This window comes from Zeugodacus cucurbitae, chromosome 5 (genome assembly GCF_028554725.1).
Source record: "Zeugodacus cucurbitae isolate PBARC_wt_2022May chromosome 5, idZeuCucr1.2, whole genome shotgun sequence".
Lineage (NCBI taxonomy): Eukaryota > Metazoa > Arthropoda > Insecta > Diptera > Tephritidae > Zeugodacus > Zeugodacus cucurbitae.
In genome coordinates, this window is record NC_071670.1 from 47,909,671 (window position 1) to 47,937,244 (window position 27,574).

A 27,574-nucleotide genomic window follows, 5' to 3' on the forward strand; every position below is an offset into this window, starting at 1 on the left:
CAGTCCGCCTTCCTACTTACTACTTTGTGCACGAAATAACCTTATTAACAACAGCGGTTTTGCGATTATTCTCATTACATTTATCTACGTATGCCAAGTGGAAAAGTCATTTTCTCTGCGACAACAAAATGCACAAATGACGGAAGGCAATGAGAAAGCAGTGAATAAGTAACATAATGACTTTTCATGATGATCTCTACGTGTGTATTTGGTAAATATGAGTACAGCTCGTATAACTTCCTCAAAGCTTTAATAGAGAAAAATTTCATAAAATTTTCAAATTTCAATAAGTTTAAATTGTATGGATTTTAAGCATTCTATGTACATTCTGTGCATCACTCCAACTGTAACGAAAAGTCTACAAATTAAATTACAAAATTTGACTTTCTCTTTGTCTAAATAGCATAAGAAAAGTAAAAGTTTCGGGCATCGATGTCGATATCATTAAAATTTTGGCTTATTCACTGTTGTTTTGCAGCGTTTTTGCTGCTCGCACAAAATGTCAACAGCCTCTCGAACACCAACAGTCATCACAAACCAAGGAAGCCGTCGAAATTACCAATAAACCTATCTAATTTGACATTTGAGGACGGAGGCTACACAATGCTGGTTACGGGTGGCTATACTATCCCAATGTCTAGACTACAGACACACATCGTATCCATACGTACCACCCGAGCGACTGCATACTTCGGAGATAATCACTTTTGTTGTGGCACGATAATATCCAGCAATTTAATATTGACCGCCGCGCATTGTGTTATTGAGTGAGTGTGCTGTTACTTTATATGATTTATTTTTATTTTTTATTGTTTTTGGGATATTTACTATATAACTTCATCGCCACAAATTTTAGTCGTCGTAAGATCATTACACGCCAACATCGTCTTGTCGTAGTCGCTGGTGCACCGAATCGTTTAGTCAAACAAAAAACAACGATAGAAATGCAAGTGCTCGCTGTGAGGCCTCATCATAAATTTATACGAGAAGGTGCACACGATATAGCAATATTGCGTCTGGCCAGAAGTTTTCCCGATGACAATGATTCTATTAAAGTAATTCCACTGTTTAAGGGTAAAATACCAAATGGTACCGTGTGTCGTATCATTGGTTGGGGTCGTGTATTTGATGTGGGTACTATTGTCATATCACATAAGAAAAATTTGAAAATAATATTTAACATATTTTGTATTCGTATAGCGTGGTCCCTATTCAGCTCATCCTATACATGGCGCTGTAACGGTATTTTCGTATGATTATTGTAAAAAATTTTATCCAGATATATTTGATGAGACAATGATTTGTGCTGGCAAAAAAGACACATGGGATGTGGACACGTGTCGCGGCGACTCGGGTGGTCCATTAATTTGTCGTGGTCAAGTGGCCGCCGTTGTTTCTTGGGGCTCATATTGTGGAACAGCGAATAAACCAACTGTATTTTCCAGTATATATCATCATCGTGATTGGATCAGAGTGACAAGCGGTACAAAAGTTGTAAAAAGTCTAAATGCACTGTATTTGTTATTATATATCCTATGTATACATATATATTTTTGATATTATTATATATATATATATCTGATTTTATATTCATATATGTGTTTTAATATATATTTTATTGCATCGCTCTTGGTTCCTTAGTTGACATCGGCTAGTGAAAGTTTGTATCATTTTATTTTGTTAGGTATTTATGATTGGATAACGGAAGATCTTCCAGACCGCCAGTGTGATATCATGTACACCTATTCAGCTACTTTAGGGCTTACTGTTTCAATGAACTTTGTACTCAATCTCCAAGGAAATAATGAAAGAAGTTCACTAGACATCCAAGCTCGAAGTTATTTGATTTGTCGACTGATTTTAGAAATTATGTTTTCAAAGTCGATTGAAACTCAAGGATGATGGAATCGTCACTATCATTGTTTTAGATTATTGTAGTTGTTTCTGTTTCAGCAGTAGAAAAACGTTTCCAAATAATATTAAGGCATGTTGTCGAGTCGAAAATCCTTGGTCGGATACATATTCAAGCCCGTTTCGATTACCTCTACCCGACTGTCATTTGTTTTCAGCTCATCGTCGTTCTTCAAAAGCAAAGAAGATCACATCGTTCAGTGATATGAATTATTCAATGCATAATGGGATCTGACTTACTTGACATTTGTAAAAACAGACTATTCAAAACTCTTTCAGTTCGATAAAATTTTCTGATTTTTTTTTTAGTTCAGGCAGGGTTGCATTTTTTTACCAAAGTACTATCTACTAGAGGATACAATTTTGGGTATAACACGTCATATATACTCATCAATGATACGATTATCTGATAGGTCTGGTCTGATTGTCTGGGTTCTTCAATAGGGACGCTAGACCGATAGGGACAACAAACGACGACATTGGCCTCAACTTTAAGAGCGCTACGTCCAATTTATGGTCGTCATAATTTTCCTGTCAGATCAGCAATTGAGCGTCAAGTGAAAAACTTTGAAACCACAGACACAGTACAAAATGTTCCCTTGCCAGTGAGACAAAGAAGTGTCCGTAGTGTCGAGAATTTTCTTGCCGCTAGCGGATCGGTTGAGGAAGACCCAAATCAACAACTTAAAAATTATTCGGATTTTCATCGAAAAATCATCTTGAGAGATGAGACTCTTTTCTTGCTGAATGGCTTCGTCAATAAGCAAAATGTGTGTCATTGATCAGGCAGCAATATACACGTACTCCATGAGTCACCAGTGCATCCCGAAACAAGACGGTTGATGTGCCGGTGGCATTATTGGACCGTACTTCTTCCGTGATGATTAAGCCCGGTACTTTACTGTGAATAGGAATCGCTACCTCTCAATGATAACCGAATATTTTCGGCCCGAATTGGATGATATGGGCTTGGATAATATGTGGTTCCGACACGACGGCCCTACAAGTCTCACAGCCAATGTCACAATCGATTTATAGTAAAGATTGGTGAACGTGTTATCTCACGAAATAGACCAATAGACAAATAATTGTGCGATTTGACGCCGTTAGACTATTTCCAGTGGGACTATGTCAAGTCTATAGTCTATGCCAACAAACCATCGACGTTTGATGAACTTCGTACGAATATCGAACGTGAACTGCTGCACCAGGATCGACCGATTTATGCTTGAAAACCGTCGAAAATTGGATTCAGCATCTGGACTTCTGCAAGCGTGCCCGTGGTGGCCATGCAGTTGACTCGAAGAGTTCTGACTTAGAAAACATATAATTCGAAACCATTCAATCTCTCAAACATTCTCAAACATTCAAAACATTTAACATAATTTTAAATACAATAACAAAACTTATCTGTTCCATGCAATTAAATAAATATTTCTTCATATGTATATATGTACATAAGTTCTGCATATAATTAAGTACACTTAATACATTTCACTCAATAATCGAATAAACTTTCATATTGTTTGTTTACAAGTCATTCAGTCATTCAACGCGCATTGGCAGTCAATTAAAAATCAGTTAATCAAATTAAGTCTATCACACATAGCACAGCGCTTACAACGCTACACAATAACTCACTCACTCACTCACTCACTGACAATGGCTCACTTGTTGGCCTTATCGAACTCTCTTCAACCAAATGTTGGCACTTCACCGCTTAATGGCTGATCTGTAAATGCATATTTAAGCGGATTTTTTAAATCATTTAAATTGTTTGCCTTTTCGCAAACCCGCTGTTGCCTGCCGATTGTTAAGTATTTTTTAATTGATGGCAGCATTTTTTCAAAATTTTATTTACTACCACTGCATAATAAATAATATTTATACAAGCATGTACTTGTGTTGTTGTTGCCGCGTTGGCAAATTGTTTGTGGCACACCCGCAAAATGATTGCCAATAAATATTGAATAATGTAAAATTGATATGTGAAACATGCGTGGTGTGGCCTCTTTTTGCTCGTGTAATTAGCAAAAAATCACTCAAAGTGATTGACATTAAATGTTTCAAATAACCGCAAATATGCTCTATGCGTTGTACTCATGTAGCAATTTTCTCTGGGGAATGTTTACAGTTGTGATTACAAAAAAAAAAGTTAAATAGCAAAATATTGTTGTATTTTATTTTACTTGTTGATTTAATATTATGTTTGCGTTTGTTTAAAATATTAACTGCATAGTTTATTAGTGCTGTCGATTTGTAGTTGCAGTAATTTAAAATGTAATTTAATTATGTGATGGATTAATGTAAGATGTATGTACAATAACTTAAATTGCGAGCAAAGAATCTGTCACTTTTAAATGCTCTTGGACTCTCTAAAAGTTTATTCGGTTTTGAGAGTTTTGCCTCTAGCAAATCGATCATTCCTCGGCGGGCAACGTAAACCCTTACACGGTCTTATCTATTATTTTTCTCATTTTAAGCTTTCACTCTCTTCCTTCAGTATGAACCCCAAGTTCTCTCACTAATTTACGTTAAATCTTTATCTCTTACAGGGTAAATATCAGAGGCCGACGCAAGGAATCATATATATGAGGTCCGAGAAAAATCAATTCATAATTTATAAGAAATTATTGTTTAAATAAGGCTGGATACCCGAAGTATGGGTACTAAAACTTCACGGACCGAATTGCAGTGAGCCCGCTCAAACGGGCCAAGCCAGGATTGACGGTCCGGAAAGTTTTGCTATGTGTTTGGTGTGATGTGCAAGTAATCAGCACAGGCAAAGTCTTAAGTCGGGCCTATATTGTCAACAATTGGACCAATAAGAAAGGAAATATGTTCCATCAGGACAACGGTAGGCCACACACATCGAAAGTGACTCTCCAGAAGGTCCTTGGATGGTACTTATCCATCAATCTTATAGTCCAAACCTGGCTACATGTGATTGCTACCTATTTCTGGATATTACGAATAACTTCTCTGCTGAGCAGCTTCTCAAGAGAGGCTTGTGAAATCAACTCTCACAATTTGTACAAATATCAAAATGATCAGAATGACGAGTAGAGTTAAAATCCGGATGTCTGTCCGTCCATTCGTTCGTCCGTGGAACGGATAATTTGAGTAAAAATCGAGATATCTTGACGAAACTAAGAACTATAGAAAATGACCGAAATCGGAATTGGGTTTGGGCCCGCTCACCAAATACAAAGTGCAAACTTTATGTAGTCTTTCCCTTTTTTTAATTAAAACTGGCGTGGGGTCATCCACTTATGAGTCAAAAACCATATCTCAGGAACTACTCGACCGATTTTAATGAAATTCGGTATATAGTATTTTTTTGACAACCTGATTACACGAATAAAAAAACAAATAAATACATAAGGAACCAATGAAGAGAGCGGAATAAAACTTTACATAAATACTGCATTTGAGCTGAGGTATCACTTGTTGAAAAATTGTGGAGATCGTACTAAAACTTTCTATGCCCCGGATATCGATGAAAAACTCAGTGCCTTAGGGTAATTTTTCACCGAAAATATCGGTAAATCTCTCAGATATCTTAATTTACTTCAGAGGCAATCTTTTTCTTCTAATTCTCTGTACCAAAAATAGTTAAAATCGGGTCATAACTCTCCCATATATATAATTATAGCGTTTTCACAAATACGATGGGCTTAATAGTTTATAAATCAAACCGAATCGCGGAGATTGACAAGGAATCATCTACTATGAGATATCTAATAGAAGCAATTTTTCAGAGGAACTATGTTCCATCAGGACAATGGAGCCTGATTGAATGGCACTTATGCATCAATCTTATAGACCAAACCTGACAGTCTGATTGCTACCTATTTCTGTTTATGGCGAATGATTTTACTGGTGAACATTTCGTCTCAAGAGGAAGATGTGCGACTTACTTTCAGAATGCCAGCATGTTATCGAAGAAAGCGGTGCATATTTGGCCTAATTCGGATCATTCTAACTATGCTTAATATCCTAACCTAACCAATATGTGTATAAACGATTTTCTCAGCGTCTTTATGTGTCCTCAACCAACCAATTTCAAGGTACAATTCTCAACCAAACACGCTAAATTACAACCATATTTAAACAATTTGTCTGGAATTTGCTATAAATTTGAGGCACTTTAACCAAAGTAAAGCTTGGCATCTTTAAAATGCCTTGCAAACGAAATTTAATTAAATTCACAGCACATAAATACGAGTGAAACTAGCCACACACAAACACACAGCACCAAAATTGCAGACAAATGTGAAAACTTTTAATTTTAATTACACACACATTAAATTAGAACAATGGACGGCAACAACAGCTGTTCGGCTGACATTCAACAGTGGCAAATTGATCAATAAAAATTTCGACAACTCGTAAGGCAGCCATCTAAGAACCATTATATATGTATGTACTAACGACTAACGTAAATGCTGCTAACCACAAACATTGGTGTGAACCAACACAAAAGACAAGCGGACACACACACAGATATACATGGACACATATATAATTGCATCAAAAAATGACACTCATTAGATTTGACCTTCTTAGAAAGTAATTTAGAGTGACCCTCAAATGTTTAATAGCACTGTGCCAGTGTGTATATGTATGTATATTGGAGTGTGTGTATTTATTCTAATTTCTCAATTTATCTAAATGCAGAGTGTATATATGTATGTAAGTTGAATGGTGCAAACCAAATCACAAACTTTCATGCAACATTAGGTTATAGACATAGAGTTTAAGTATATATATACAATATGGTTGAATGTCGCTAGTAAATTTCCACAGCATTACGCTATTCCGCATCGAAATTTGGAACACTTTCCTTTTGGTCCCATTTTCTTCCAACACACTGTATGTACATGTGTGTTACTCATACGCCATGGTGTACCAAAGTGACTTATGTTACCTACGGTCAACTAGTTAGACTTTTAATCTGTCCATTGGTATTTAAACTACGGCTAAGTCTCATCTCAACTGACATTTATGGTTTTCGGCCAAGTGTCAAAATGTTGTCAGAAGTTACACTGTAATTGTTGTTGCACCAACCGAGACTGTAGCAAGGCTCTGCATATATGTATATGCGCATAGCCTCCTTCACTTTTGTTTTTGTTACTACTGTTACTTGGCATGCCAACGCATAAGTGTGTTGGTAATTTATTTTAACACAAGGTAGACGGGTTGTAGAAAGATGACCCTCGCTTTGGCAAAAAGAGTGTCGTAAGTGTGTCGGTCCTTCTGTGTACACACACACGAGTGTGTACCTAATGTATATGGTTGCAAATATGTTTGTGCGTAATTGCTGTTAGTCTGTGCACGTCAAAATTCAAACCCTTTAAATGACCAAGGCAAACACAAACACAAACACTCACACTGTACACTTCTCTCCACAACCGTTACTTTGTGTATCGCCTTTCCTTCGTGCCGGCGGAAGTGTAACTGTGATCAACACTGTAATACACAATTAGTTGCATGAAAGCATGAAGGCATGTGTGTTTGCTTGTGCGCATCCCTCTTGGGAAAAGATAAGGGTCGGTAGATTTAGTTACATGAGAAGTGAAACACTTTTCAGACCAAACATCAGCATTTAAAAAATAGGTATGTGTGCCAAAAATTACAAATTTATTACAAAATAATTTAAATAAAACATATGGTTTTCAATGTCGGTCTAATTTAAAGTATACTTTTATAAAATCGATAGTTGGCGCAGGCTCCGCGGCATTTTTCTGTTATATGTACAAATTTAAAGCTAGATTGGAAGAAATAATTGCAAGTTTAATGTTGGCAGAGTTAATTATTCTTTATACTTAACAGAATATACACCCTAGGTTAGTATATATCAACCGCATATGAACTGCTCCAACTTAAGTTTATCAAACCTAACTTAATTTACTGCTTAGACAGGTGTTTGGTGTACTTAGGTTTAGTTTAAAGTAGGGCTCTTTCAGAGATAGACTAGAATTTTTAATAGCGGAGGAACAATTTCATTATTTGTCTACTAGCGAAAGCAAATTTGTTGTTTATCCAATACTTCAGATAAATTTGAAGGTTCTGAAATATCGATAGCCACTTGCTGATCTATGTTATAACCGATGGACTACTCGTTTAGAACGGGCTTCACGACCTTTTAAATAAGTTCGAAGAGAAATATTTTCATTTTTGAGACGTAGATTAGTAATGAACAAAACCGAATCTATCAGAAGTGGATAAAGTTTAGTTCTAATACGTTCCACTATAGAGATGCAAGATCAATTTTTCTTCTTACAAAAGGTATATTTCAGCCTGAAGTCCATATTGTTTATATAAAAAGGCACCACCTGAATTTATTCTATATAAAGGATTTTTCTATAAGAATCCTGTGAAAGTACATTCGATGCCATTATGTATTGAACTCGATTTATTTTGCATGACCACCATGGGCACGCTTACAGAAGTCCAGAGGTTGAGCACAATTTTGGGTGCCATTTCACAAGATAACACGTTCATCAAACTTGGTTTTAAATAAACTGATTCGGTTATTATTGAGCGGTAGCGATTCCCATTCACAGTAACGTGCCGGTCTAATCATCACGGAAGAAGTACGACCCAATGACTCCGCCAGCCCATAAACTCCACCAAACCGTAATTTTTTCGGGGTGCAATGGTGACTCATGGAGTACGTGTGGATTGCCGCCTGACCAATAACGCATATTTTGCTTATTGACGAAGCCATTCAGTCAGAAATTAGCCGACCATAAGTTGGACGTAGCGCTCTTAATGTTAAGGCTACTGACTCCAAATTTCGGTAGTAAATTTTAATAATTTCGGCTCGTTGTTAAATTAGTATGTCTTTCCATGATGAAATGGCAAACCTTACTAAAGAGAAATGCCAAAAGAGCGGAAAAAATATGGCGTCGTTTGCTGTTCCCATAGGTCTATTTTTATAGTATCCCTATTAACATCCCCTAGTTACTACTCAGAGGAGGTGTAGTATTTTGAAACAAGAAGGTTCTTCCAATTTATAAAAAATAAATATGAAAACAATGGATAATTCATTTTGGACGTTAATGAAGAACCCTCCATGATCATTATCTCGTCTACATATCGCTACCAAATACAAAATATTTTTTCGGATCAGTCTATCACTATCCTTCCTATTCTCAATCCTCAAGAAAATACTCCGTAAAAAGAAATTTCTCAACAATGGATAGTCGTTGTTTAAAATAAAGGATATCATAAAATTATACTGAAAATTTGACAGATCCCTGTATTCGGTAATATACCGTGAGCAACAATTGGAGAATGAATTTATACTATACAGAACTACTACTAATTTTTGATCAAAGTTCCAACGTACTCTTACCGTTAAGACTTGTATCAAATAGAAAAGAAAACAATCGGTGCTATGAAAATCTTAAAATATATTTCCAATTATGGCCACCATATTCTAGAACTCTTTTACTGTCCAAAGATTTCATTACTCATCTCTTCAATATTCCCAAAATCTATATCAGAAAGGATTTCCTACTTGGCAGCTGTAAACACCCTTTCATTATATTTTTTGTGCTCCACATAATTGCCTGCGGGTGGTACACGCTACAGGCCTACACCTCCCACGATACATACACAAAGCCGGCACATACTTAAGCCTGTGTGCATATGACAAACGCCCCGCCGTGCCAGCAAACAAACCAGTACTCAACTCACACACAAACGAAATCTTCTAATCATTTTCCTTTCACTCACTTATCACACAGCACAACCCACTAACTACCGGCTAACTAACCAGTTCAACAGACGAATGAGAAGCTCCAGCAAATACCAGTACACAAATATAAGCAAAATGATGAGGCGGTGCGGCCTTTGTTTTCATGCCACTTTCTTTGCACACAATGCCATTATTTTGGGGTGGAATACATAATGCGGCGTGTCCACAGCGACAATTTTCTGGTACAAATGTGTACGTGTGTGTGTGTGTAAGTTAAACGCCTCTTCTGTTTTTTTTCACAACGTGTCATTGCGTAAGGTTTAATTGACCCCAGATTCATAACTGCCTGCTCAACGATGCTGAAAACATCGTGTTGACCCTGATTTCATGAGTCAGCAGCAAATGATGCCGAAAGTCACAGCAACATCAGTCAGCCAGCAAGCCAAGAGTAGCGTAAATGCTGTAAGGCAGTCAAACCGGTTAGTCATTCCGTTAACGCGACAAAGGCGTTGAAGCGTGTTAAATGTTTCCTTGTTTTGGGGGACGGTATTTATTATTTCTTTGCCTTTGCTTGCTTGTGTGTTTAGTCGCCACTTTCCGTTGCGTCTTGTTGCCCTCTTTAACAACTGTCAGCTGCTTTTGTTTACTGCTGACACACGAGCACGAGCTTTTTAAGCGCATAGTTTTCACCTAGCCTACTTTTAGGCGCATAAAGTGTTTAGGCTCAGCACATTCGTAGCATTGCTGCTAATGACTTTAATCCACGCCCCAACACACACCCAGCCTGCACCAGAAAACAATTAAAAAATTCTTTCAGTTAATGCCAAGTAAGACGAAGCCGCGCCGAGAGGGTGTCGCACACCAAGGTGAAGAGTTGAAAATGTAATAAAATTCTGCCTAAATTTATGCAACCACGCATACTAAATCTTGCCTTAAATGCTGGCAGAGCAACGAAATTGTTTTACAAGCTCACGAATTACTTTAAAAAGAATTGCCATTTTCCCACCGACAAAGTATACGACTTAAAGCGCAAATTTTCAGTTTTCTTATTTTATTACAAGGTATACATTTAGGCGCAAGCTAGTTTTATATGTAGATATAAAAATTAAATTTTCTTGCTTACTTTTTCCTACATAATCTTCTTCAAATTCTTTCAGTTTCTCCACGTAGGTAAGTGCATTGCCAAAAGTTAAGATGCTAATATCCAAAATGCCCAACAGCTACTATAATGAAATTACGCGCAATTTACACCAGCCACCAGCGCCACCAGCGTTGGTCGTCGACAATGGCGCACAAAGGTGTATTTACCGCGTCGGTTGCTCAGACTGGCAGTTATTCTAAGCGATAACGATCCATCTTCCGGCCACGTACAATTCAGTACGCCATTCGTAGCATAGCCGTCTTAGGCTAGCAGGAAAATTAAACATCACAAGCAGAAAATTTATGATGCCAGTCGGCGGAAGGTGATAGACGCGTCTATGCGCTATTGTATGTGGGGAAAAGGAAAATGCGGCTATGCGGCTATGCGACTGCCAAAGGAAATACGGTGGTGGGAAGTGTAAGTTATGGATAGCAAAGCATATGGAGCAGGTGAAGATGAAATCTGCTTGGAGGGGACAGTGGTTTAAGGACTCTGTTTTGGTAAGAATTATTGAGAATTATTATTGAGAAATTCGATTCTAAACTTTATTTTTAGTTAAAAGCCAAAAAAAAAACTTCCTTAACTCAAAATTTTCATTTCGATTTCGATTAAATAAGAATAAGCTGCCTTATTGTAGGCAACGTTTTGTCTTTAAAGCAGGTTAACTTAAAGGCTCTACTTGTTTTATTTTACATTATTTGAAGATTTTCCAAATTCGAAACTATTGTACAATATATAAACAGTTTCCATATCTTCACCACTGTGCTGTCTATTCAATTTCAAGTTGTTTATCCCTACAAATATAGCGATACAAATTAGACTTTTATGAAGACAGGTAAATTTGGTACATATTGTTTGCTATAAGGATTAGAAAATTAATTATATCTTAATGAAGGCAGCAGGACATAAAAAAAAATGTACTTGCAACAACAATATTAATCGAAATTAAAATGTATTTTTTATGACACAAAGAGGAAATATCTCCACAAATGGAGGAAGAGATTAAAGCGAAGTGAAGTTTCTCATCGAATTTATTTCCCGCTGACTACCATAAATCTTCGAAAATCAAAATTAGAAGGACAGGAAAGCTTATTATAACTTAAATCAGTTAATCAAAGTACTTTCTGAAATAACTCTTCATAAAATTTATTTTGATTTCAGACCGTCCGACAACTTTAGCCTGGACGAGTTTGATAGAAGTTATGGAGATCCAATTTGACGTCGACCAAGTGTGTGAAGATGTTTAGTCTAACTATAAACAATGAGTCTCATAAATAGCTAAGCTATTCCTAATTTTTCAGTATGATAATCACAGGAAAGACAGAGAGGGGTTATGCAAGCTCAACAAGTTCAGAGGCGGGTCCATCCAACGACTTCCTACAGAGTTTTATTCTTTTAAACCCATATACTTCAACACTTTATCATAATCTATTTCAATGTAACTGCACAACTCATTGAAGTAGCCTAAACCAAATGAAGAACCTAAACGGTTATATAGTAGTTTTGTCTTCTCATCTTCAAGACAAAGAAGACGTCTCTAAAGACTATACAGATATTTAATACAAGGTTGTCAAATATCTCCCTTCCAAGGGCGTTCGCCATGAACAGGAACAGGTGGTAATCACTTGGCGCTATGTCCGGGCTATATGGTGGATGCGATAAAACCTCCCATTCGAGCTCCCGTAGCTTCTGACGAGTCATCAACGAAGTGTGTGGTCTGGCGTTGTCCTGATGGAACACTACACCCTTCCTGTTGGTCAATTCTGGACGCTTCTGGTCGATCGTCTGCTTCAAGCGGTCCAGTTGTTCGCGTCTCCCATCTCCTGGGCCATGTCACGAGATGCCATATGCCGGTCTAACTCGATGTTTTCACCCGCTCTTAATCGTCGAAACCATTCCTCCTCAGTTCGAAGTGGTACTCTACATCCCCCAAAACACCATTAATCTCACGGAACGCTTCTCTAGCAGATTTACCTTTAACGAAGGAAACTTTAAAATATCCCGAATTTCGGCGTTATTGAACTCCATGTTTACACGTATATAGCTGTTGAACGCAATATCTAATCAAACATAACGTCGTTTTGGAGGTTATGTCAAGACCTTTCAAAGGTGTATAGTATTGCCAGATACGAGCTCTGTAGCACTTTATACATAGCGGCGAAGTTCAAAACACAATACCGGCAAAAATAACATACATACAGGACTCCTACACCAAAGCAAATGCATATATGCGGATGCATCTATTTAATTGCAATAAAATCGCTTCCTTAAAGTAGACAATTGCAATTAGTTTGCACTCAACCGCTGAAATCACCAAAACTCAAAAAAATAAAGAAGACAAAAGCAAATTCAAGCGAAAAAGAAACACTTTGGAGCTGGAACGCCGACAACTAGAAAGTTTTGTGGACAGACAAAGCAAAAAACTTGCACAGAAAGTCGCCGAAATTTTTGGTTATCAAACAAGTGAGACCACTTGTGAAAGTAACAGACTTACTTGAAATGTTGATAGCACAAAACCAACCAGGCAGAAGTATCTGGCCTAGAAAGTGACTCGAAAGCAACGACATTGCTGCACTAGGCATACGAGTACACTAAGAAAAAGCGAGTCAACACAGAGCCAGTCGCCGTGTAGGCATTGCGCGGGAGAGCACAACTTATTAGACGCGTCGCAAATGAACTCAACGACACTAAACTTGACACGGTTCATACTGCACGAGTATAAGGCACCGGCCAAAGGCTAAAGCACAGATGCACAATTGTGGCGAACAAAAGGAGTTAAAGCGAAATCAAAACAAACAAACACAAGCACATGAGCGAATGTGTGTTAATAGTTGTGGCAAAGTATTTAAAAAAAAAATAAAAGCGACCAATATTTAAACGAAAAAGACAAAAGAAATTACGAGTTTCAATTTAGAGTTAAAATTTATTATATCCATTAAGCAAATGGGTTTTGGAAACTTGTCGCACGACTCAGCCTAACAGCGGCGCGCATCTTCACAAACTGTCGCCGCTCGTTATACACTCAAAGCAATGATTATATTTATACACCCACCCACACATACATCCATATGTATCCACCATAGTACCATTGTTTGTTTACCGTTTGTGTAGCCAGCTGTTTGCTTGTTTTCTGGTTGAAACGGGGGCTCTTAACTTGGCCGCCAGTGTTTTGCCCTGGCTGTTTTGGTCTTGACTTTTCGGCACTTCGCTTAGTGGGTGGAAGAGATTTTGCTGCTTCGGTTCGCTTGTTTGCGGTTTGTGTCGAGTAAACATGCGTCAGCTTGTCTACAATTGCAATGACAACAACGCCAACAATAACAAGCAACTATGAATTTAGTATAATATATAGTTTGTGCAAAACAACTGTTGTAAAGTCGTTGAAAATAGTGATGGTTTTGGAAATGAGGAGTGTTCAAGCTGAATTGTGTCACAGAGTGTTTTTGTATGAAATCATTTGGGGGAATATTTCATAATAACATTAATGTAAAGGGGTTTTCAATAAAAGAGAAATAAGAAAGTTTTTTAAAGAAACAAAAAACGGAAATGAAATTCTTTATTCCTATGAAAGTACAATCGATACCATTATGTATGGACTCTATTTTTTTTGCATGGCCACCACAGGCACGCCTGTAGAAATCCAGACGCTGAACCCAATTTTCAAAGGTTTTCAAGCATAAATCGGCTGATATTGCTGCAATTTCACGATCGATATTCGTACGAAGATCTTCAAGTTGGAATAGACCATAGACTTGACGTAGCCCCACAGGAAATAGTTTAACGGCATCCAAGTGCACGATCGAGGCTACCAATTGTCTGAGCCATTTCGTCAGATAACACGTTCACCAAACATAGTTTTCAATAAATCGATTGAGACATTCGCTGTGTGTCTTGTGGCGCCGTCCTGTTGGAACCACATATTGTCCAAGTCCATATTATCCAATTCGGGCCAAAAATATTCGGTTATCATTGAGCGGTGGCGTTTCCCATTCGCAGTAAAGTGGCGGTCTTGATCATCACAGAAGAAGTACGGCCCAATGGCCCCATACAGTAATTTTCTCGGAATGCAACGGTGACTCATGGAGTACGTGTGGATTGCTGCCTGATCAATAACGCAAATTTTGCTTATTGACGAAACCATTCAGCAAGAAATGAGCCTCATCACTGAAGATGATTTCGATGAAAATCCACATCATTTTCAAGTTGTTGCTCAGCCCGACTCACTTACATGTGACGATTCTTGTGGTCAAGCGGCTTCAGTTCTTGCGTCAATTTGATCTTGTAAGGATGTAGGCCAAGATCTTTTCGCAAAATTCGCCACAACGACTTCAGCCAGATGCCCAACGCTTGAGAACGACGTGTGAGAGACCGATTTGGATCTTCCTCAATTGATGCGTTAACGGCAGCAATATTCTCGGCACTACGGGAACGGGACTAGACGTTCAATTGTGGATCTGACAGGACGATTATGGCGACCATAATTGGACATAGCGCTTTTAAGTTGAATCCACTGAATTTTAATAATTCCGACTCGGTTTTGGATCTTTCAATGATAAAATGGTATACCTGACTGAAGACAAATATCAAAAGAGCGAGAAAAATATGACGTCGTTTGCTGTCCCTATCGGTCTACTTTTCTAGCGTCCCGATTGAAAAACCCTTTAGTACTACTCGTTTAATTTACCCTTGGTTGCTCGATTTAGAAACTTAGTTATTAGTCTACCACTGGAGAGAACTTCTTTTTATGCTGATCTCTCGAAACTGGAATCGGACCAATAATCGGTGAAGTGCTAATACTTGAGTCATCACTTCTATTATCATATGTTCTTTATCTAACTGTGCAAATCCTATGCTCCATCTGCACACACGTAACTAATCCAGATTGTCTCCAGAAAATTAAAAACAAAAATTAGCAATTTCATATTTGTAATACAGTCGGGCGACAGCTGTTCACTCCAACAGAAGCAAGCAAAAGCAGCACAAACGCAACCGCAATGGTAACATCCACAATCCACATCAAATGAAACATTTTTCAATTACACAGCCCCACAATAAAATTCGTAATTCATTTCGCTGGCATCTGCCACACATGTGGGCGCCTGCCATGCAACTGTCAAAATATACTTTTGCTACACTACAAATGCGGTCGGGCCAAGGCTGGACATGCAACCGCAATGAAAGCTTTTTAAAAAATTGAAAATTAAACCATTTCTTGATGACAATTGCTTAGTAGTAGACAAGGAGCCGAGCGCACGAAAGGATTTGAGGAGGGCCAGGAGGGGAATGGATATAAATGGAGCACCTCCAGCATTTGTCGGCAGCACGTGCATGTCATTGCTGACAGTGTTATTGCCATCAGAAAACCACCGTTGTTACAAGCAGAGCAAGCAAGCTATTTAGTAATTGTAGCTGGGCTTGTTGTTTTGATTGTGCTTTTGAGTTTGTGTACCAGCTGGCGAAAAGTGTCAACCAAAGTGGAAGAGAAAATTTGACTTTGGTCATTATTAGTAAGAGTATTTTCATCCGCACTCAAAAAACTATATTTCAAGAAATTACTGTTAATATTATTAGTATTATCAATCTTAAGGAAACAACAAGATACATTAGTTAGGGATGTACTCTTAAGAGATTAATTTTACGAAACCTAAATAGGTATTTTACAGAACAACCGTTAGGACAGAACATAACTCTCCTAGGAGCCATTGACCTCAATGAACTCTTAAAGTTGATTGATCTAATGTGAACTCGCTAAAGGTCAATAATCAAGAGGTAGGCAGTAAAAGCCGGTGAAACCAGAATGAGCCAGTGAAAATTTGTAAGAACCGGGAAGAATCGCAGAAAGTCGATGAAAGTCAGGGAGATCTAATGTGAATCAGTACCAGTGAGATTCCAGCAATGCTAAGAAGAGACAGCAGGGAACGGCCAATGGAACGGCCCAGAGCCAGTGAGAACCGGAAAGGGGTATTGAGAACCTGTAAGAACCACAGCTGGCCGAGAAGAGCTACTGAGAACCATGGAGGGACTGTCGGAGTCAATCAATGCTAGTGGGAGTTGAAGAGAGCCAGCCAAAGCTACTGGAAATCAGTTCGAGCCGATGGCAGCAAATGGGGAAAACAAGCAAAAGATTCTAAGAACCGGGCTGAACCAGTAAAAATTAACGAGAACCACCCAGAGCCACAAAGAACCTGATAGATCCACAGAGAGGGTTTTCGCATTAGAGAATAAAATATATTTTTGAGTTTATTTAACTCTTAGAAAATAATCTTCTGACTTCGATTTTTATGAATACATAAAGATTTAACGATTAATTTTCCTTTATCATGTCAAATGAAATACTACAATACCAAAGCATCACTTTGCCCAACTGCTTGGGAACACCATGTGGTATACGCAACCCCCATGAACCGAGTTAAATGCACATCAAGAGCAATGAAACCATTAAAAGTCAAAGACAAGCAACTCATTAAAGCACCTGCAAGCGTATAGTTGGAAAAGTCGATAACAAATTTGATGACTTCTCTGCAAAACCAGGTAAAATGTGTGCGAAATGTGTAATGAAAAAGTAAAACTTGACAAATGCAAATGAGTTGCATGAACCAACCTGCTATATGGTTGTGTGCGTGTGTGTGGGGACATGCGAGTAAAGATGTAGGAAATTGCAAAAGAAAATTGAGAGTAATGCGCTAGAATGGCAACTAACGCGACAGCGATGCGTTCACTTTATCGACTTTTCATCACCTCTCAAGTGGTTGCAGCCACCAAACGCACCCATTCGATTCAATGTAAAAGTAATGAATTCGTGCCAGTTACGGCTAAGTAATGCTGAGCTATGCAAACGAAAATATCAACCGCCACTCATCTGCTGCACTTTTACCCACATTATCATGTGAGCAAGTTCGTGGTGCAACGGAAATTTCGTGGCTTGACAGCTCAAAGCCGCAGCAATGGAATGGAAATGTATATTAAGCAAGTGTGTGTTACGCGTATAAAATCGTTGGTTTTAGCAGCGATAAAGTTGAAATTGTCAGCTCGCAGGTGTTTGTCGTTGTGAATGTTAATGGAAAGATCAAACATGTAAGGGACTTTCGCTTCTCATTTCTCGCACCTCTTCGACTGGATTTGTGAATGGTTGCCGATGCTTTGAGTGAAGCGTTAGAAAGTGTAATGGTATTATGATGTTAAAGCGATGCAATTTTCTAGTTTAGATTTTCTAGTTGTACATTTAAGTACTCGGAGTGGCTTGTTATTTCATATTAAATAGTGGTCTATGAACGAAAGTCATAACTGTTGGGTACAAATTAATTTCGTTTATTCTCCCATAATCTTATTAGAATACCTCATACACTAACCGATGGACGAAGTCGACCAGAAGGAGTAACATCAATATATCGCCTAAGTAGCCTATGGGAAGGTGTGGATCAACTTTTTGTAGAGCTCACATTATGGTGAACATGACATACACGTCTAATAAAAGGAAATCCATAATTTTTGTATTAAAATAAAATTTGTATTTAGCATATTTCAAATGATCCGATTCAAGTCAAATAAACACCGATATTTCGATAATATTATAGTATTGCCATTTTTAAGTAAATTCTATAATTCCAGTTTCACATAAACCCTCGTTCATATTGGAATAAAATTGGGACAGTTGATTTTATATGCTCATCTTGAGGCGATTTTTTCACCAGTAACATCATAATCCATAGACTGGAACAGTTCGTCATCGTTTGATGCCAGGGGTCCGGACTATAACGTGGAGCATAAGAACATGTGGTATCACGTTGTCCTAATTCAATTCCTCTCAATTGACCGCTTCTGGTCTCCTTCCTGCAAACAGTCCAATTTTTGACAGTATAGGTCCGATTTTAATGTTTAGCCGAGCTTCTCATATTAGATGATTCCTTCTCAATCCCACCAAATACAAAACAAAATCTTTCTAGCCGTCAATCCATGACCGTTTTAGTTTGACTTTGTCTTAGGTGTGCTAGTTTACATCACCGGTAGCCTTGCGCTTTAGAAATGGATCGTCTTTATTGGGATTCAGTAGTGATACGCAGATAAAAATCCAGTCCGAGGTTTTTGTTTTTGTATCCTGTTTCATTCAAATTGTTCCAAACGGTTGCAGCTTATGGATAATCGTAAATGATCGGACTCGACGATTTCCATTATGTTAATGATATTTTCGAGAATTGGTTTTCCAGAATGTGATATAACTAGTACGCCTTTTACTATTCGACGGGTACGTTCAATTTTAATTGGAAGAGCTTTCGAATTTAGTGGTTCCTGAACTATCAATTTATTTTTGATTGATATAAATCTGTGTGCTTCTCTTGATCTCTACGAAAATGTTCATCATAAGGTTTTTATACAAGGTCTTGTAAAATTATCTGAAGTATAAATCCAGCGCAGAATAACTTTTGCCAACAGGTGCTACTTTGGACTGAGTAGGCAATTGAACAGTAAAGCCCTCTCTCGACGAACCAAAATCAAGCTCTACAAGTCGTTTATCATTCCCGTCCTGCTTTACGGTGCAGAAGCTTGGACGATGTCAACATCAGATGAGACGACACTAGGAGTTTTCGAGAGGAAAATTTTGCGCAAGATTTATGGTCCTCAGAACATTGGCAACGGCGAATACCGCAGACGATGGAACGATGAGCTGTACGAGTTATACGACGACATTGACATAGTTCAGCGAATAAAAAGACAGCGGCTACGCTGGCTAGGTCATGTTGTCCGAATGGACGAAAACACTCCAGCCCTGAAAGTGTTCGATGCAGTACCCGCCGGAGGAAGCCGAGGAAGGGGAAGGCCTCCACTCCGTTGGAGGGACCAGGTGGAGAGCGACCTGGTTACACTTGGGATCTCCAACTGGCGCCGAACTGTGAAGGAGAGAGAGAGGTGGCGCACTATCGTCGATTCGGCTATAACCGGCTAAACGGTTGCAACGCATAACCCCTTTCTTTTGGGGGGTCGAAAAATCTGAAAAAATTGTATGTCATATTTCAGCGCGTTTGGAGTTATAGAACCAAAGTTATAAGCCTTTATAGCGCGCTACGTCTCTAAGGCAAAGGTGTCGCTTTGAAAATTGGAGCTCGATTATCTCGAAATTTTATTTTTTTAAAACTGCCTTAACGGTGAGCATGATTTCTCGAAAGCCATTTTACCAATTGTTCCGAAATTTCGTTCGTGAACGAAGGAAATGGAAAACAAAAATTTGAATAATAAACACGATCCAATTTTCCTCCCAAGAGGCTAAGCTTAGTACGAATAGAAGATATAGTTATAACAAAGCTGTGATGATTGGGGTTACTTAGAAAGAAACAACCTTGACATTGAAGCACGCCAAAAAATATACAAAAACAAGACAACCTTAATATTGATTAATAAATAAATATTGAAACAAACTAAGTTTTACTTCCCGTCTCTTAGAAATTCAAAAATCCTATCAGCAGTTTGAAGTGAACAGTGAACATTGAAAATTCTATTTAGCAATTATGTAGTACAAAAAGTAGTGTTTGTTGTACTCGTAGTGTACATTGGAAGCCGCAATATGATTACAATTAACATTATTGCGATATGACGCGTCATCACTACCATATCTACTTAAAAATTCAATTAAGCGAAGAAAGAGCTAAAAATTTAATACCAGCATTAAAATGATTTAATTATATTGCACAAAAAATATAATATATACATATGTACCTTTATTGCAAATGAGAGTGCTGCATTGGCAACGGCGAATACCGCAGACGATGGAACGATGAGCTGTACGAGTTATACGACGACATTGACATAGTTCAGCGAATAAAAAGACAGCGGCTACGCTGGCTAGGTCATGTTGTCCGAATGGACGAAAACACTCCAGCCCTGAAAGTGTTCGATGCAGTACCCGCCGGAGGAAGCCGAGGAAGGGGAAGGCCTCCACTCCGTTGGAGGGACCAGGTGGAGAGCGACCTGGTTACACTTGGGATCTCCAACTGGCGCCGAACTGTGAAGGAGAGAGAGAGGTGGCGCACTATCGTCGATTCGGCTATAACCGGCTAAACGGTTGCAACGCATAACCCCTTTCTTTTGGGGGGTCGAAAAATCTGAAAAAATTGTATGTCATATTTCAGCGCGTTTGGAGTTATAGAACCAAAGTTATAAGCCTTTATAGCGCGCTACGTCTCTAAGGCAAAGGTGTCGCTTTGAAAATTGGAGCTCGATTATCTCGAAATTTTATTTTTTTAAAACTGCCTTAACGGTGAGCATGATTTCTCGAAAGCCATTTTACCAATTGTTCCGAAATTTCGTTCGTGAACGAAGGAAATGGAAAACAAAATTTTGAATAATAAACACGATCCAATTTTCCTCCCAAGAGGCTAAGCTTAGTACGAATAGAAGATATAGTTATAACAAAGCTGTGATGATTGGGGTTACTTAGAAAGAAACAACCTTGACATTGAAGCACGCCAAAAAATATACAAAAACAAGACAACCTTAATATTGATTAATAAATAAATATTGAAACAAACTAAGTTTTACTTCCCGTCTCTTAGAAATTCAAAAATCCTATCAGCAGTTTGAAGTGAACAGTGAACATTGAAAATTCTATTTAGCAATTATGTAGTACAAAAAGTAGTGTTTGTTGTACTCGTAGTGTACATTGGAAGCCGCAATATGATTACAATTAACATTATTGCGATATGACGCGTCATCACTACCATATCTACTTAAAAATTCAATTAAGCGAAGAAAGAGCTAAAAATTTAATACCAGCATTAAAATGATTTAATTATATTGCACAAAAAATATAATATATACATATGTACCTTTATTGCAAATGAGAGTGCTGCACACCTGCAACATACAGCCTCAAGCAACAGGAATAATGATAACAGCGATAATGACAATAATGGGATTGAGTGGTGGACATACTACTAGCTCAAGAGATTTGGGCCGTGTTTTTCAAGTGATATAAAATAATATTAAAATAAAAGGTGCCAAGTTGTTGAAATCAGTAGAATAAATGACAGTTATGCATATGGAGACCTATACCTACACACATTGAATATAAAAAATAATTTCTCCATCAAAAAAATACTAATTTGGAAACCGAACTAATAAACTAACAGCTAGAGACCACATACCAACACAACTGTAAGCAATTCGCAATTATTTGGCGGGTGCAATAACCGCAAAGTCAGTACCAGTCAAAGCAACTGACAGCAATGAAAATAAAATAAAACAAATAAAAAAAGGCATTGAATTTAAAATACTTAAATAAATTTATCTATGTTTGTGTGGTTGTGCCTGTTTTCATAAATACATAAACTGTTAATGAGCACTAGCTTTTGGAAGGGAATTGAGATTTTTTCAATGCTAACGGCAAAATATAAATATAAAATCAAAAAACGGCGGCAGTCAGATAACTGCGTGTCTGCTTGGAATATACATAAATGATTGTGGCAGAAATATTTAAAATGTTAATTTTTAATAAGTTAACCAAATCACAGGCATTAATTGTTCGTCACTTGATGCACAGCGTAGACACTTAATTGCGCCAAAGTTAAATTGAAAAGAAATTTAAAATTTAATAAATTAACTTTGAATGAGGACTTTTGTAAATATGTATGTACAAATTATGGGTTTAAAAATATAAATAAATATATAAAGTACATAACGTTAGGATAACAGTTTATGAGGCTTTATGCAATTCAAAATGAAGCTTTAGTATGACAAACTTCCAGTTTTGAAAGTATATCTGTAAAATCAGAATGACTTCACAAATTTGAGATATGCACCCAATGAAATCGGAAAATGGATTATAGTGGTGGTCTGAAAGGATTTGTACATGGTCTTTAGGAGACAGATAATACCCTTTGGTAACATAGAATGGATTATAATGGTCTGAAAAGATTTGTACATGGTCTTTAGGAGACAGATAATACTCTTTGGTAACATCGCTTACTATCTATTTTCTCTATGTTTACTGAAACTTATCACATAACGATTTTGAACCCCAAACGATAATTATAAAATGAAAAACCCGCTGCAGAGTTGCATTCATAATATATCAAATAGAACATAGAAGACCGTAGGTAGTTTTCTCATACCAACAAATTTTCACTAACTAAAGATGTCTTAATTGATTTCAAGGATACGTTCCAGTACACAGTTTGCACAATAGACCATAGCTCAGTGCATACCTTGGAACAAGAAAAAAAAAATGATGGGATGATCTAAGTAGTCGGATAGCCTTTTTTGACAGATAACGTCGTGAGTTGTGTCATGTTGTCATGCTATTTTTGTTCAGTATTGTTTGGCATCTCATCACGGAGAGAACAACGTTTACAAATTCTCCAACTTAAGACCTTTGAGAGTCGATCCGCAAATCAAATCTAACTGATTCCTGCAATTGAACCTCGTAATCTCGACATTTGGCTTCAACAAGACAGCGCCACTTCCTACTCATGGCATCAATCAATGCATTTATTGATAGAACACTTTGGTAAACAGATAATTTTACGTTTTGGACCGGTAGATTGGCCACCAAGATCGTGTGATATCAAACCGTTAGACTTTTTTCCGTAGAAATATGTAAAGTCTAAAGTCGAACGAGTCATCGAAAATTGGACTTAACGGATGGACCATCTGAGACGTAGCCACGGTCAATATTTGGAAGATATATTCTTTAACAAGTAAGGAAGGGCTAAGTTCTGGTGTCACGGAACATTTTATACTCTCGCAATTTATTTATTTAACTTTATTTATATTATATAATACACAATTTTACCCACATATTCGTCATTTATATTGTACAAAGTCCATTGAAAGTTGGAAACCATAATATTAGGTTAGAAGCACCGAGGTCCTCATGTTCGATATATGGGGCCTTAAAAACCTATGGTCCGATTTCGGCGATTTTTAGAATTGGGCTGCCACACTATTAACATAGTATTTGTGCAAAGTTCTGCACCGATATCTTCACTAGTGCTTGCTTTATATATAGTAAAATAAACGATTCAGATCGTCTTCAAAGATCTGGTATATAGGAAGTAGGCGTGGTTGTCAAGCGATTTGGCCTATTTTCACAACATATCATTGGGATGTAAGGAAACTATTACAAACCAAGTTTCATTGAAATCGGTCGAGTAGTTTCTGAGATATGGTTTTTGACCCATAACTGGGCGACGCCACGCCCATTTTCCATTTTGTAAAAAAATCTGAGTGCAGCTTTCATCTGCCATTTCTTATGTGAAATTTAGTGTTTGACGTCCACTTTTAGTAATTTTCAACCTAACCTTTGTATGGTACAGACAGACATTCGGATTTGAACTCCACTCTTCACCCTGATCACTTTGGTATAAAGGGTGATTTTTTAAGAGCTTGATAACTTTTTAAAAAAAAAAAACGCATAAAATTTGCAAAATCTCATCGGTTCTTTATTTGAAACGTTAGATTGGTTCATGACATTTACTTTTTGAAGATAATTTCATTTAAATGTTGACCGCGGCTGCGTCTTAGGTGGTCCATTCGGAAAGTCCAATTTTGGGCAACTTTTTCGAGCATTTCGGCCGGAATAGCCCGAATTTCTTCGGAAATGTTGTCTTCCAAAGCTGGAATAGTTGCTGGCTTATTTCTGTAGACTTTAGACTTGACGTAGCCCCACAAAAAATAGTCTAAAGGCGTTAAATCGCATGATCTTGGTGGCCAACTTACGGGTCCATTTCTTGAGATGAATTGTTCTCCGAAGTTTTCCCTCAAAATGGCCATAGAATCGCGAGCTGTGTGGCATGTAGCGCCATCTTGTTGAAACCACATGTCAACCAAGTTCAGTTCTTCCATTTTTGGCAACAAAAAGTTTGTTAGCATCGAACGATAGCGATCGCCATTCACCGTAACGTTGCGTCCAACAGCATCTTTGAAAAAATACGGTCCAATGATTCCACCAGCGTACAAACCACACCAAACAGTGCATTTTTCGGGATGCATGGGCAGTTCTTGAACGGCTTCTGGTTGCTCTTCACCCCAAATGCGGCAATTTTGCTTATTTACGTAGCCATTCAACCAGAAATGAGCCTCATCGCTGAACAAAATTTGTCGATAAAAACATTTCGAACCGAACACTGATTTTGGTAATAAAATTCAATGATTTGCAAGCGTTGCTCGTTAGTAAGTCTATTCATGATGAAATGTCAAAGCATACTGAGCATCTTTCTCTTTGACACCATGTCTGAAATCCCACGTGATCTGTCAAATACTAATGCATGAAAATCCTAACCTCAAAAAAATCACCCGTTATATAACCTTATATCTAACTCGTCTAGTTTTGGAACTCTTAGCAACTTAAATGCCAAAGAATGTTCTTTTGAATGATTATAAACTTCCCCATTAAATTTAAGTTTTCTGTGTTTTTTCTATGAAAAAAGTAGGGAACCTCGAAATGGATCATCCTTTATGAGAAAAACTTGTTTCTATCGCCGTGGCCTAGAAGTATTAATTTAAACGGTTATACGGTAAAAATAATGCTAAGCACATAGTGAATCAAATGGCATTTAATATGAAATTGAATAAGTTCATACATATAAACCCTTATTGAAGTCTATTAAAGCCAACAAGTGCAAAATATATTTTTTTATAGAGAGAATCCAACGAGATAGAGATATAGATGCCTAGATCGGTATAGAAAATTGATAAGAACTAGATAAAAGGGTTTAAAACGAAAATTAGTGATCAATATAAGGATAAGAAAATTCTTCTGGCAATAAATTTTGGCGTATTGGAAAGGGATTGAGATACTTACTGAATAATCCGTTTTTCTGATTATATCATAATTTATTAATAAATTTTTGCAGATATTTGTTCGGTCTATTAAAGAAATCTAACTATAGTAATGAATCTATCAAGAGTCCCTACAACAAGCCAACAATACGATAGAAATATATATTCACTCATTCAGGCCACTAAAGAAAGCAATTTACTAAGTTAAATGAAAGCAAAACTACCATCAACATTTTTATAAACGATATTTGCTCTCATCGGTCACTCGTTATTAACGAAATAAATTAATTTTTAGCAAAACAACCGAGCGCTTTGCTGCATGAACAGACCGCTTTAATTCGAGTTATTTGCAACAGAGCTATGCAAATTATCGCTTACCACACAATTATATCAAATTGGCAACATTAAATGCAACAACATGAATAATAACCACAATTTAAACAACAACAACAACCGCAATATATACAGTGGGCCAGTGCGCTGGTAGTGAATATAAATTTGTATTGAACGGTCATTTTTTCTGCATGAATTAGGTTAGGTGGTGCCTGTGTGATTTTTGCGCTATTTTTTTTGTTGCTGCAATAAATAACTGTTTGCGGAAAGAGTTGACTTTCGCTGTGCGGTGTTTCGGGCATGAAACTGTGGGTAGGTTTTTAAGTAATTTTAGTTAAATTTATGTTTCAAGAGAAATTAAATTATTTCAAATATATTTTTATTGAAAATAATTTTTTATAAAAACAAATAAATAATAATAATTATTGATTGAAATAATTAAAACAAGAATAATTTTTTTAATTTTTAAACAATTTCAAATAAAAATTAAAAAAAAAAAATTTGAAAATATTTTAATTATTAAATTTATTAAAAAAAAATATTTATTTAATTTATATAAAATTCATAAAAAATTATTTGAATATTACAGTAAAAAACATATCAACTATAAACATAATAGCTTCAATTTCCGTTATTATGGAAAATATGATTATCGCTTTCATGAAAGATACTTATAATTTTAATAAGCGTTTTCACATATACCATAAACAGACACCCAAACACACATACACACATACACACATAACTATCCACAACGTATTTACAGCAATTCTGTTAGCAAATTGGTCACTTTCGTTAGTGAAGTTCATAAATTTTAAATTTCGCTAATTAAACACTTTCCATATGTTGCAAATCGCTGTTGTCTGCCATTGCCGTTTTCCATATAAATCAAGCCCATGCCAATAGTACAGCACGGCCGCTGTCAAACAGCGCTTGGCCAATTGCCCTGGAACGCCAATGCCGCGTGACCTCCCAGCGAGCGCGACAAGTGTGAACAAATTGACGCTGATAAGGCGCAACGGGCACGTACCAGTGCGAGGCTGTGGCAACACACACCCATACACATACGAAAATGTATGTGTGTCTAAATGTTATGTGTAGGCATAAGCCTATAGCCAGGGGCTGTACAGGCGTCTGTGCATATGTTAATGCGACTGAGCTAATGTGAGTGTGTTTATTGCCATTTTATCATATGTGCGTGTGTGTGTGCTTGCGCGTGTGCCGACGCATTTGGTGTGAATTTATTAATGTGTTTCGCATTAAATTTAAGCGACCCTTGTAAATTTTAGCAATTATTGCAATTATATTGTTTTTGTTTTTGTTTCTTTTTTTCTGTATGCATTACGTGCATTCGAGTGCGACTCGCTTGAAAAATTTATACGACTAGCGCCAACCCAGTAAGAATTTTTATACCAACAAAGGTAATGACATTTGATATGCTTTATTCAAGGCTATTCATTTTTCATTCACCAGGACTTCATTGTTTTAATTGTAGCTAAAATCTATCAAAAGATTCGAAATACTAACTGTGTCAAGTCATTTACTATTCGTGCCTTTCATAAAAAGTTAAGGATCCCTTCATTCTAGACCAAGTTCCAAACAAGCCTGCATTCCAATTGAGAAAACTATTATTAAAAATTGAATTTATTTTCGAAAGATTTTCTTAAACAATGAAATATTGTTCTGAATTTTACTTTTTTTGCGATAGGTGGCAA

General features: G+C 37.2%; 2 protein-coding genes across 2 annotated transcripts in view; one reads left to right on the forward strand and one right to left on the reverse strand.

Annotated features, from left to right (window-relative positions):
* Positions 1-27,574, reverse strand: part of LOC128922274 (uncharacterized) — a 165,965-nt gene that overhangs the window by 125,900 nt on the left and 12,491 nt on the right. The gene's annotated exons all lie outside the window — the stretch shown is intronic.
* On the forward strand, positions 322-1,572 carry LOC105212252 (glandular kallikrein, prostatic). The gene is made up of 3 exons (XM_029040179.2): positions 322-767; positions 857-1,130; positions 1,201-1,572. The coding sequence occupies exons 1-3, from the start codon at positions 433-435 to the stop codon at positions 1,555-1,557; spliced, it is 966 nt and encodes a 321-aa protein (XP_028896012.1). The 5' UTR covers positions 322-432; the 3' UTR covers positions 1,558-1,572.